Raw genomic sequence first — 12,743 nt, forward strand, 5'->3', positions numbered from 1 at the left:
GAGTGAGTTCCAGGACAGTCAGGGCTACACAGAGAAACCCTGCCTCAAAAAAAAAAATACAAAACCTTTTTTTAGACCATCAACAATAATTTATTATGGACTGGATAATACAAAGAATTACTTCTAATTGTGATAGGATATGACTGTGGTTAGGTATCTCAGAAACTCATTCTGAAGTGTGCATGATGTGACAGCAACTGTGCAAACACCCAGGGTCTACCACAGGCACACTGCAAGTCCCCAAACTATCACATCAGCATTGAGATATGGCCTTGAGGGGTGTACCAAACTCAGGGGGAGAAGTTTATTCCCTAACAAAGGTAATGCAGTAACTCTGAGACGGGTAGGAGAGGCTGCACTGCATTTCACTTTTGGCAGATGTGACTACACAAAGTGATTCAGCAAAGCTGAATCGGTGACTGTGAGAGAAACTGGCTGCCTCTGCATGTGTGTTTCAGAGTGTGCTATACTAACCATGTCGTTTGGTATTGGCGAGCTTAGGAAATTTTTCCTTAATAATTCCAAAATACAGTGGAGAAGTTGGCAGGACACAGGAGCTAAAATAAAAATAACCACATTGTGAGAGAAAACAATGATATTTTAAAACTGTTTCAATGCAATATATTATTTTTAAGCACAATGTAAGATTAACTCATATACTTGTACAATATTTGGAAATTATTATTATTTCACATTATCTTATTGTGAAAAATATTGACATTTTAATGGAAGTGCTATTTTAGAATTTACGTTCTGTTTTTTAATAAACTACTATTTATGTTACACTATGAATCATTTAGGTTTGAGTAAAATAAAATCATGACATAACAAATTAGTTCTTTCATATAGCATTAGTGTGGTTGAGAGTTTCCCATTTCCACCTGTGTCTCTTCCCATGAAAAAGATCTAAAATGTTGTTCCCTTGTAAGCACTCACAAGCAATGCAATATCCAAAAAGACTACCTTGCAAGCACGGAGAGCACCCTTCCTGCCCGAGGGTACTGCTGAGCGCTGAGCAGAGCAGCCAAGTCGATTTCCAATACAGCAATCTTACTCCCAAACATAGATGAAAGTATGCAAAATGCCTAGGAGACATGTAAAAGATTAGCAGCATGGCCGGACCAGAGGCTTGTGGGTATGCCCCATCTCTCCAGCCATGAACACAGCTTTAACAGTCAGCTCTGTTTCACGTGTACACGTAGGATAGCCAGGTACAATAAGTCATAATTTCACATATGACATATCATCAAGACTGTTATTGCAATGGCACAGTGAAGAGGCACACGTCAGAGCACAGAGGGCACATCTGACACACTGCTCACTACAAGAGTTTCACACTGACCTTGGCGCTCATGGGCTCGCTCATCACTGCACACGACCCAGCAACTTGGATGCTCAGACTCTGAAATTCTTCATTTTCATCGAAGATAAATATTTGAGACATTAATACAGAGAAACAAGTAGCTGAGTTGTTTTTTCAGTCTAGTTATAAGTACTAAAATTAGTGCTATTGTACCATATGATATACAGAGTTGGGGACACAATGTGGAAAGAAATGAGTCCTTTGTCACATAGTCAACTTGTAAAGAATGTGCCAGGACACCGCTGCAGGAGAGTGAGGCTGTGAGTGCTGGCGAAGGTGTGCAGCCAGAGCCCGCAGCTGAGAGGAACTCATAGTATAATACAAATGTTACGCTTCTGGAGAAGCAGGAAGTGACAGTAAGTCCTGCTTCAGAGCACCTGACAGGAGCAGAATGCTACAGAGAATGGAGATGTGGGAAAGGACCGCGCAGCATTCCTGCTCACCATCAACAGCAGGCAAGCCTCTGAAGCTACAAAGGAAGCTGACTCCCTCTCCCACACAGAGAAGAACGGAGTCACACAAGAGCACAGTACTGCTGGACAGGAGGTGATGTGGGTTAGCATTCCTACCTTTCTTCCAGGGAAAGACTAAGACCTACACAGAGCTAGAGAGGAGAACTCTAGGCTGTCTAGACCCATGTCAGGTATTAAATCAGTCCTGACCGAAGCGCACGGGAAGAGAAGAGCCTGCAGGAGTCTACATGTGTCTAGGTGCCCAGTACCTGTGTCTACCTGCCTGGTACATGTGTCTAGGTGCCTGATTGGCATAGGAGAAGGGAGAGCCTCATAAGGAGCCCAACACAAAGATGGAAGGAGAGCATCATGGGAGCCTAACACACTTGGATAAAGGAAGGTTCCACAGAATCCTGACGCACAAGGACAGGGCAGAGCCTCACAGAGCCTGAAAGACATATTTGAGCAACAAAGGTGGTGGATGACCCCCTGGAAGAACAGAAGTAAAGCTATGTCCTTCAGATTCCGCAGCACAGAGGTTCCTGGTAGTCTGAGCGGGTGCCATGTTTGGTTACTCATAAACTTATCCTCAAATGCAAGTGGTCAGGCTCTCTACCCCAAACTTTTACACCCCATCTATCTTTTAAAGAAAACTATCAAGCTATAAGAGACTGACATAAACATACTGAATTCAATTCTTACCCTTGAAGTGTAAAGCAGCTTCCAATTCAAAGCTTGCCAGGTTCAATATGAATAGAGCTGTTGAGCTTCCAATCCATAGACATTTGGTGCTCTCAGAAGCAAAACTAATCTTAGGAAAAAAGAAACAAACAGCCTTCCTTCAGGCTAGCTCCCCAGCACTCCTCTCACTGTGAGGATGGACACACCTCTGTGAATAAGCCACAAGCTATCTCCACTGACACCTCAGCTACTCACTTCTCCCATGTCTACACTCTGGAACTGGGTGCTGGGTTTCCGTCTGATTGAGTGGTTGACAGCTACTTCTGCCACTGGAAGCAGGTATCCCCAGTGGTCACTGCTCAAATCTGGTCTGTGTGGTTTGTCTTTTCTGAGTTTATAAAAGCGGTTGATGCCTAAGTCATTCAGGAGCTTACCAGATCACGTAAGGATATAGGCATGTGCTCACATCAATGCTGCCAATGTACCTGAAGGTGCTGCCTTTATGAAGATAAAGATAAGCTCAGACAGGAGCTAGCTGGCCCACAGTGGCAGCACTCCTATTAATAAGTGTCATTCAAGCTAGTTTTGTACTAAACAATCCTCTTCCAGTTGAACTGTGTGCTCGCTGTATTCCAGAACACCAAAGCAGCTGCAAGCCTTCTCACTAGAGCAGTCAGCAAGCAATCCCTCCACAGGCCCACACTACACAATCCAGCATCTCCCCCATCACCTTACAAGTCATGAGGAACAAGAGTCAGTAGTGTGGCCCCGGCTTTGCCTGCAGGAACTCCCAATACTCTGCGACTACAGTGCAGGAACCAGCCTACAGCACAAGCCCAGCTGTCCCCCTGCCCCTATTGCCCTGTGATGTGGACTAGGAGGAAGTGCTCTATTCCCAGGATCCAGGCACTGAAATGTGCTCTCTTCATTTGCAAGCAACCCTGCCTCTATCTAGAGCTGAGTTCGTGGTAAATCTGCTTAGCTTTCTCAGGGAGAACGACCAGCTCTTAGACAACACTTCCTTGTGTTCACATCTATTTCTATCATGCTCACAAACAGATGAGTAAGATCACTTGGAATCAATTTTAACATGGGAGAGAAGAGAGTGAGCCATGTATGCACTGTCACAATCCAAGGGAAAATCCTACTACCCAGTTCCCATCTGCCTAGGTTTGGTAACAAGGCTTGAATTAAACTGAAAAAATTTACTAAATCTAGGGCTTAAAATATGCAATTTTAGGAACATTTACAGTCAGTTATAATAAGAGACACAAAAAACTTGGTATTTACTTCAATCATTCATAAAACCAAATTTAATGCTCACTTAAAGTTAGAAGGCGTTCTGCCTATGACTGTGGCCCTGTTCATCATACGTACACTCCACACTGGGAATCCGGCAGGCAGAGGTCACAGGGCGCCAGGTTCAGGATAGGGAACGTTGCTTCAGCCTCTCCCCTTCTATCCACCTCTGGTCTGTAGTGGCACTGATGGTCTTCTAAAGAACAGAGTTATTCTTCTCTGACTCCTTCTGCAACCTCCCCCTTAATGTACCTTCTGTTTTCATACCCTGTGTGTCTATGTCTACCCCATTCTCCTCCTTCCTTTTGCAGCTCCTATTTTTACCCTCTCTTCGTCTATTTTGTTTCTAAAAGCTGTGCCTATAGTCATACCCTCTTATAGTAACACATGTCTACATTACAGAGTAGGACCCACATATGAATGAGAACATGTGTTTCTTGTCTTTCTGAGATTGTATTACCAAGACTTTGAAGATCCATCCAGTTTACTGCAAATGTCATAATTTCAGTTTTCAATTGATCTGAATAAAATTTTGTTGTGTGTATGTAAAAAAAGAAGAGTTATTGATTATCTAAGATGCAACGTTGCTTAACAATCAACTAATAGAAAAGAAGAGACGCAGGGATGTTTCAGAAATACATGTTGATAGAATTAATCATAACTCAAAGGAACATTCAGACTTGGAAGACCAAGAGAAATAAGGTTAAAAAACAAAGTGCGAACTAGACTGAGTTTGTAAGGAATGGGGCTGGGGAAGAGCCTGCCAATGTAAAGAGGTTAATGCCACCACTCCTAAGATGGAGCTAAGGTACAATAAACAATGAGTGACTGTCTGTAAAAGAAATAACAAGGGGTTAGAGATTTTTCGTTCCTCTGCTCTAAAAAAAAAAAGACAAAATAACAAAAGAAATAACAAAAATCATGGCTTAATACATTTGGGGGAAGGGAGATATAAGGGTAGGTTAGGAACTTCTGACCTCACCGAAAAACAAATCATTTAAAACGACACAAAAATATAAACTAAAGAAAACTACCCATAAGAATAAGCCCAGGGCAGGAAAGTGACAAGGCCACTAGTCCACACCCAACAGGTCTCAGCCTCAGTCACTTCCCAAGTGACCTATGGCGGCTGAGTGGAGCTGTGGAGGAGGCTGACATGGACGAGAGGAAGTAATTTTGTCAGCAGAGCTGGTCAGGAGCTTAGGGGTGTAGGTGTAGGTGTGGATGCAGACACAGGAAATTAGGTCTGTGCTGAAACTGAAACAATAGCGCAACCCCTTGGAAGACAAGGCACTGGGTTACTCCAGTGAGCCATTCCTGACAGCTGCCTGCCCTCTTCAGCTCCTGCTTCTATTCTCATAGTCCCTGTGTGAGAGACAGCCTCCAGCCTGGGGCACAAACCTATGGGGCTCAGCGGTGTCAGAGGTCAGGACCCTTGGCCTTTCCCAAATGAGAAACCTCCCTTCTCCCCCTTCCCACCCTGCCTGCCCCGCAGAGCCCCGTGTGTGTGCCCTTGAGTGCTGTGTTCATGTAGGAGGCCCATAGGGTACAAGAAGCACACCTGGCAGGCTGCACTGCTCAGCCATCATCCTTCGGGTGATGAAAGTCTCCCTTTTCTTCCTTAGGTCCACATGTGCCACACAGTGGTAGTGATGTCCCTCCATCAAACTAAAGATCCACAGCTACAAAATAAAAAAATGTGGATACAGACCTCTTTCAAGAACTAATACTGCAAAAGCCAAAGGGAAGTGGGGTAGAGCACAGATAAGCGCTTCTGCTATATTCCTAGGTTCTCTCAGACACTTGGACTGCCCTCAGTGTTGCTTTTAGTCCCTTCTTGAATGCTGCAGAGCTCCCATGCAGTGCTTACAGGGGGAATTTTGTCCAGAACCTTAGTTCAGACACAGCTATGACTCAGTGTCACACAGCACTTGCTACAGCCTTTGAGCCATGAACATTTCTACCACGTTACTGAGCCCTAGCACATAAGACAATGGCAGTTGAATCGATGGAAAAGAAAATTAACTATCATAGATTCCCAAAGTACATCTTCATCATATTTGTATCAACAGCACCTTTATAAAATAAGCCTTGCCGGGCAGTGGTGGTGCACGCCTTGGGAGACAGAGGCAGGCAGATTTCTGAGTTCGAGGCCAGCCTGGTCTACAGAGTGAGTTCCAGGACAGCCAGGGCTACACAGAGAAACCCTGTCTCGAAAACCCAAAAAAAGTAAAAAATTAAAAAATAAGCCTAAGGTGTTTACATTTTTTAAAATTTGAAATATGTTTTCAGCTTTAAAATCATACAACGCTGGTACTAACAGCTGAGCAAGCAGTTCTAACTTTTGTTCATTGAAATACTATCTAGCATTTTTAAAACATACACAACAAGGTCCCCTCTGCAGACCAAAGGTCCCCGCAAACCCCACCACTGACAGGCACAGTGGGACAAATCCTGGCACATTGCTGGTGACAACATGACACAGAGACTCTGCATTTATTCCTGCTCTGTATGCTTGAAACTCAGATGTACCGCACAGGGCTCTCACCTGGCCATCAGCACTGCCGGTGACCAGCTGTTGGTTTTCTTCATTGATAAGCAAGTTCAGGAGAGGGTAAGCTATAGAGAAAACATGGGCATTCAGTGTGGACAGTGCTTCTTCTACTCAGCTTAGCACTATTCTGAATCTTCATCCCAGGAGGTGAACTTATAAATGAATACAACTTTGGAAATGAGCAAAAGGAAAAAAGGAATGCGGTCCCCGACAAGAAGGTGTATACGAACTCCAGCTGGCTGCTGGTGGGCCCTGCGCATCTGCTCACACTAAGCAGGCCCAGGGCAACTGTCACCAGTCTAGAGGAAGAAAGTACAGCTCAGCTAGCCCTTCAAACCAGCACAACAGTGCCAGCCGACTACCACTGACATCATGGACCTAGCGATAAAACAGCAGTTCAATAGATATCTTGCTTTAAATAAAAAGAGGTCCATGAAATTTAATTTTACTTAAAATAGTCTAAAACTATCAAGAATTTGGAAGAACTACATAAACACTGTATGCCCTAACTAAGCTGCAAACAGCATCCAAGGTGAGTTCACAGAACAATGTACAATGTGTTCCTCAATCAAATTGTTCCACAAGATTGTCTTCAGAAAATCCAACAAACTTCCAGAAAATGTGCTTCGTGCCAAAGCTTGGTGAACAACTGCAGGCTGTCAGCACGGAGAACTCTGCATGTGGGTAACCAGCTCGAAAGGTGCAATCTTGGGTAAATTACAGCAGTAACTCTAGCAGGCCACCAAGGCGGCTGTGTTTTTCATAAGTGGGGTTTTTATGGGGAATCTCAAAGGAAAAAGAAAGCCCCCTAGCATTGGTCTTTCTGCTGTCCCAGGACACTAGTACATATGTGGCAGAACATGGGGGAGGAGGGGATAGGGAGACTCCAGAAGCAACCTTGTTAGATGCAGGGAGGAAATACAGGGCCCCAGGTGAAATGGTCCCCAGATGTCACACACAACAGCCCCCATTGGTCACACATCTATATAGTCAGGTGATGGTTCCATTTCCTACAAAAAGACAGTTTGATGAAAGCAACAATTATCCTAGAATGTATAAGGTGTGCAAATACTTACAACCTAATCCATTGACTACATGCTGTCCAATCCTCCACTCACCGGGGAGGAGGATGTCGCAAATGTCCCCAGCTCTGACCCTCTACAGGGCAGAAGAGGGCTCTGTCTTAGGTACTTTATCTGAGAGCCAATCTACTCTACATACTTACCTAAAACAGCTGCTCCGAAGCCAAATGCATATATGTGTATATAAGTGTACGTTAAAATCCTCAGAGACAGTACTGAAGAGGGGAATCGCCTCTGTCTGGCTACACAATACATACAATTCTGAATGGCAACTTAAAGATGTGGCTGGTGACTCAGCCCGCCTGGCGCTGGGGTGATTCAGACCTCTGTCTGCTGCACTGTCTCTGAGCTGATAGCCACACCAGGAGAGTTCCTTCACTCTGCCTACTCAGCTAGAATGTAAAAGGCTCAGTCTTTTATTTACCTGTTAAAATGGATGAACTGTATATCAAGGATCCCACACAAAAGTCCCAGACCTTCAAACAAAAAACAGCTCATTTAAGACATAAAAATGTTGCCATTATTGCTAACCATGAGCAATAAAAATTGAACCACATAAATAATAATTAAAGAATTAAAATTCACATATTGAATCACTGCATTATTAAAACCCAAGGTTTCAGAGCAATGGTAAAAACATACCAATTCCCCCAAAGATGACCACCTATTGATTTGGGAGGACTCCTCCAAAGACGAGTAGCTCAGTTAAGAAGTGCCAGTATGTCCCTGGGTCTATGCCCCAATTGAAGAGGGTGATCGCCCGCAGGACTGCATTCCAACCATGACAGCCACGTGTGTTTGCTGTACCCACCACCCCTTCTGTGGTAGGCACAGCTTCAAGGACATTCCAAAATACCAACTCCCTTCATTCTCATGACCACCAGTAACACAAGAGGCCCCACAATATGTCCACGACACCCCAACATCCCAGACACTACTGCCCACCTTAAAGCTTCTGTCTTCAGACACAGAGATGAGGGTGTGTGCTTGCCAGGGACAGAAGGCCACTCCTGTCACTGAGCCTTGATGGCCCTTCAACTCTACCAGCACAGACTGCTTCTACGAGGATTTGTACAAGAGGTTACTCATGGAATTTTCTAGAATGGTCGACATCTTGAAATCATAGTCCACCACATAAAAGAGAGCTTGTTAAATAAATTCTACAAGGCAAGATGAAGGGCTTAGGAGGTAAGGCACTTGACACCAAGCTTGAAAACTTAAGTTCAGACACTGGAACGCACATGGTGGAAAGAGAAAATCAACTCCACAGTTGTCCTCTGGCCTTCACACATGTAGTGTGCCATGTGTGCTCATGTGTATATACACACAAACATACACAACGCAGAGAGAGAGAGAGAGAGAGAGAGAGAGAGAGAGAGAGAGAGAGAGAGAGAGTTTTAATTTAAAGAATAAATTTTTTTTTTTTACACATTACTCCTTCCAAATTTGGAGCTGCCCTACCTATATCAACTTAAACATGTGATGCTGAATCTCTGAGGGAGTGCACCATCAGTAAGTAAAAGATAAGAAACATTCCTGCTGCCCACACAGGCTGTGCCTGGGCACATCCCTGACGCCTTAATTTTGACACATAACACTGTCCATGGCTTTTGCTCTCTGAGCATTTGCACACAATCTTAGCTATCTCCCTGATCACCTGAGCTCCCTCATCCTAACTATCGTTAGCTCTTCCTTTTGGTCCTAACTAACGTTAGCTCTTCCTTTTGGTCCTAACTAACGTTAGCTCTTCCTTTTGGTCCTAACTAACGTTAGCTCTTCCTTTTGGTCCTAACTAACGTTAGTAATGTTAGCTCTTCCTTTTGGTGGGCAGTTTTGTTATGTAGCAAAGTGGCCTAGTGTGAATCTGTTGACTAATGAACTTAGTGATGTTAACAACACTGTTGGTGCTAAGAACTGAATATCACTTTATCCAGAAGACTCCCATATACCTCTGACCTAGAACTACTCAGTCCTCCAGCCATGACTCAGTGCCTCTAGCCCCAAGCTCTAAGATATGACTTACATAAGATGTGATTTCCCTCCATGTGATCCCCAATTTCATTCACAATAAGCCCCAAAATTGTCTAAACATAAAAGTGTATTCCCTTCCTGTGGTAGTTTGAATAAGAATGGCCCCCACAGGTTTATATGTTTAAATGCTTGGTCACTAGGGAGTGGCACTATTTGAAAGGATTAGAGGGTGTGGCCTTGCCATAGGAAAAAATGTCATTGGGAATGGGCTTTGAGATTTCAAAAGCCCATGAGACACTCAGAGTCTTTCCCTGCCTGAGGACCAGGATGTAGCTCCCAGCTCCTGCTCCAGCACCATGTGCTGCCACGTTCTGTGCCATGATAATATGGACCAAGCTTCTGAAACTGTAAGAGCAAGCTCCCAATCAAATGCCTTCTAAGTGTTGCCTAGGTCATGGTAGCTCTTTATAGCAATAGAACAGAGACTAAGACATGTTGTATCTCTGTAATCTAGGGCCTAGGATAACCACCACATGATACTTAGCATCTTTCCTCACCTAAAAGTTTTAAAGTAGTTAGCAAGGTAAGCCACAGAAGGCAGAGCACTTCATTAACTGTATTAACCTGGAAAAGCGGCCTCAGACAGCTATTTCACGCATTGGACTCTCCCATGAACTGAGGAAGCAGAAACCCCTTCCCTCTCCACAGGGAGATTGTGTAGCACAGGCACTCACAGGTACCCCGCAAACTCTGGGTTAGAAATCCCCAACCTAGGAGACATTTACATAAACTGTCCATTTAGCAGCAAGTGAGAATTCTGAGTCACAGTGGAGAGGACTTTTGACAAATAGGCAGCTGAAGCCCTGTGTTACGCAGATTCACCGGGAACTCCTAACTCAGGAGACTGCTCAAAAAGAACTATTTTCCCAAATGTGTCTGCTGAAAGGTATCCCTAAAACAAATTTGTGTAAACAACAATTCGGGTGGCTTATCAATTACAAGACCAAGACGTTTTCCTTGGTTTCTTCCCAACATCTTTACAAAATACATTGAACCAAACTGCTGTTTTAAAGAGGGAAGCAGGAATGAAATACTCACCAACAGGAACCCAGCCTGAATGTACCCACCACACAGGAATGCATGCTCAGTTTCCCCCTGGGGGGCCATCTTACCTCCACATCCATCACAGATATTTTGTTTCCAGCACACACTGCGACAACACGATCATCCAGACGAAACCGCAAACACAGCACTGTTTGTAAAAGGGAGCCCAGGACAGTCCCTTGAGGAGTCAGCCCTAGAGCAAATCCAGACATTAGTGTCAGCTCATCAGATGTCAAAAGAATGGATCCTATGTGCAGGGTCCTGTGAAGTTCTCCGTTACAGAGCCACAGGCAGAGGAGCAATGATCTCCTATGTGATGATGCAACAGTCTTTTTCCTGAGGTTTTTCAGTACAGGATCAATGCCATATGAAAACTAGTCTTTGGAGGGCCATGGACCCCCCAGAAGAGCTGCACAGACCGAGCTCTTCACCCAGCCCTTCTTTCTGTGTCCACTGTCATCCAGGCACTGCAGTGACACACTATGACCAAGGTGAGCAAACAGGAGACACTGTGCCATAAGAACACTGGCCTCTGAGGCTCTTACCACCATGACATTACCTCTGACCAGCTGGGCAACAGTGCAAAATGTGCAGAAAAGATTTACGTGTAGTCACACCAGCCAGGCCAAAATTGTGAGATGAGAGAATATGGGGCCTGCCATCTTCCCAAAGTTTCAGAAGCCACGGCTAATCAGTGCAGATGTCCCTGCTCCTCCAGACTGAGGGTGGAGCCTGCATGTATGACTCTTTCTCTACATAAGTAAGGTGCTGGACTGAGCAGACAATAGACAGAGATGACTAACCCTGAGAGTCCCCTCAGGCTACCAGGTTGAGAATTCAATGCAGGCATAGAAAGACCAGGGCAAAGGCAGATGGTAAAAAGTTAATGTGAGAATCCAGAGGGAGGGTTTCTAGCTTGTGCCTTTAGCACTTTCAGATGTGTGAGAGATGCCCAAATATGAGTCAGGGTTTAAAGTTAAAACAGAAGCCGGGCAGTGGTGGCGCACGCCTTTAATCCCAGCACTTGGGAGGCAGAGGCAGGTGGATTTCTGAGTTCAAGGCCAGCCTGGTCTACAGAGTAAGTTCCAGGACAGCCAGGGCTACACAGAGAAACCCTGTCTCAAAAAACAAGCAAACAAACAAATAAATAAATGTAAAACAGATGGAACTCACTGATGGACTGGACATGGAGTGAGTGAGCTGAGGTCTTAGCCTGAGCAACTGAGGAACTGAGATCTGGAGAGGCCAGACAGAAAGACAGTACGATGGGGATCTGTGGGCCAGAAGTAGAGGTATCTGTCATCTACAATGCTCTTAGACACAACAAGACATTTCCAGCAGGTAGTGTCTGGAGGCTAAATTAGAAGATCAGACAGAAAGAAAGGGCTAAGCACATGGATGCAACGTTGAGTAAGATCATAATCCAAACAAATAAACCTAGAAGTGGTGTGAACAGAACTGCCTGCAACATGCTCAGAAACCAAATACAATTAGGCTCCAACTCTATAAGCAGGTCTGGCTTAGCCTCTGTCACTGTCCATGGAATCCTTTTTATATGCCCTCCTAACATCATGTGTCCTCTATGGGTCTTGCCTCAGCACTTGATTCTGTCTGGGTGGACATCACTCTGCCAATCAGCCTGAGTCCACAGAAGCAGCAGGAAACTGCACTACACCACCAGAAAGATTTTTGGTGCATTTCTCTTTATGGAGTCCCAACAAATGCAGCTCAACTATGCATATAAGGTAGAACAATACATAAGTCGTTATCGAAGATTCCTTCATCACATGTCCTTTCACGTGCTTGTTTAAACAGAACATCCTTTCACCTGTGTCTGATTCAGTCAAATATTCTTTCACAAGTCAGCCTTACTTAACCTTTCACCTGTGTCCACTTCAGGCAAACACTCCTTCACCTCTTTGCCCCAGCAAAACACCATCCAACACACTGACTCTCCGAAGAACCCTTAAGTTTCCACTTTACAACACAGAGGACCATCTACCTGCAGCTTCAGGAGTGCAGCCCTTTCTAACACAAGACTGTGTATATACAGCCTTGGGAGTAAAACTTCTAATAGTGAGGGCCATCTACCTATAACTTTAGGTGTATGTGTATTAGTTACTTCTCTATTTCTCTGATAAAACATCATGATCAATATGGGCGTGGTGGCACACACCTTTAATCCCAGCACTCAGGAGGCAGAAGCAGGTGGATTTCTGAGTTCGAGGCCAGCCTGG

General features: G+C 44.5%; 1 protein-coding gene across 2 annotated transcripts in view; it reads right to left on the reverse strand.

Annotated features, from left to right (window-relative positions):
• The window catches only part of Wdr27 (WD repeat domain 27), a 106,836-nt gene that overhangs the window by 78,436 nt on the left and 15,657 nt on the right, over window positions 1–12,743 (reverse strand). For both annotated transcript variants that reach the window (XM_021221604.1, XM_029533062.1), the window contains exons 4-13: window positions 10,575–10,699; window positions 8,377–8,490; window positions 7,856–7,907; window positions 6,344–6,414; window positions 5,357–5,477; window positions 3,874–3,991; window positions 2,518–2,621; window positions 1,343–1,410; window positions 964–1,085; window positions 475–557 (exon numbers count right to left, since the gene is read on the reverse strand). In XM_021221604.1, coding sequence (XP_021077263.1) covers window positions 475–557; window positions 964–1,085; window positions 1,343–1,410; window positions 2,518–2,621; window positions 3,874–3,991; window positions 5,357–5,477; window positions 6,344–6,414; window positions 7,856–7,907; window positions 8,377–8,490; window positions 10,575–10,699 — 978 coding nt within the window. The remainder of the gene's footprint in view (window positions 1–474; window positions 558–963; window positions 1,086–1,342; window positions 1,411–2,517; window positions 2,622–3,873; window positions 3,992–5,356; window positions 5,478–6,343; window positions 6,415–7,855; window positions 7,908–8,376; window positions 8,491–10,574; window positions 10,700–12,743) is intronic.

The sequence above is a fragment of the Mus pahari genome, chromosome 21 (genome assembly GCF_900095145.1).
Source record: "Mus pahari chromosome 21, PAHARI_EIJ_v1.1, whole genome shotgun sequence".
Lineage (NCBI taxonomy): Eukaryota > Metazoa > Chordata > Mammalia > Rodentia > Muridae > Mus > Mus pahari.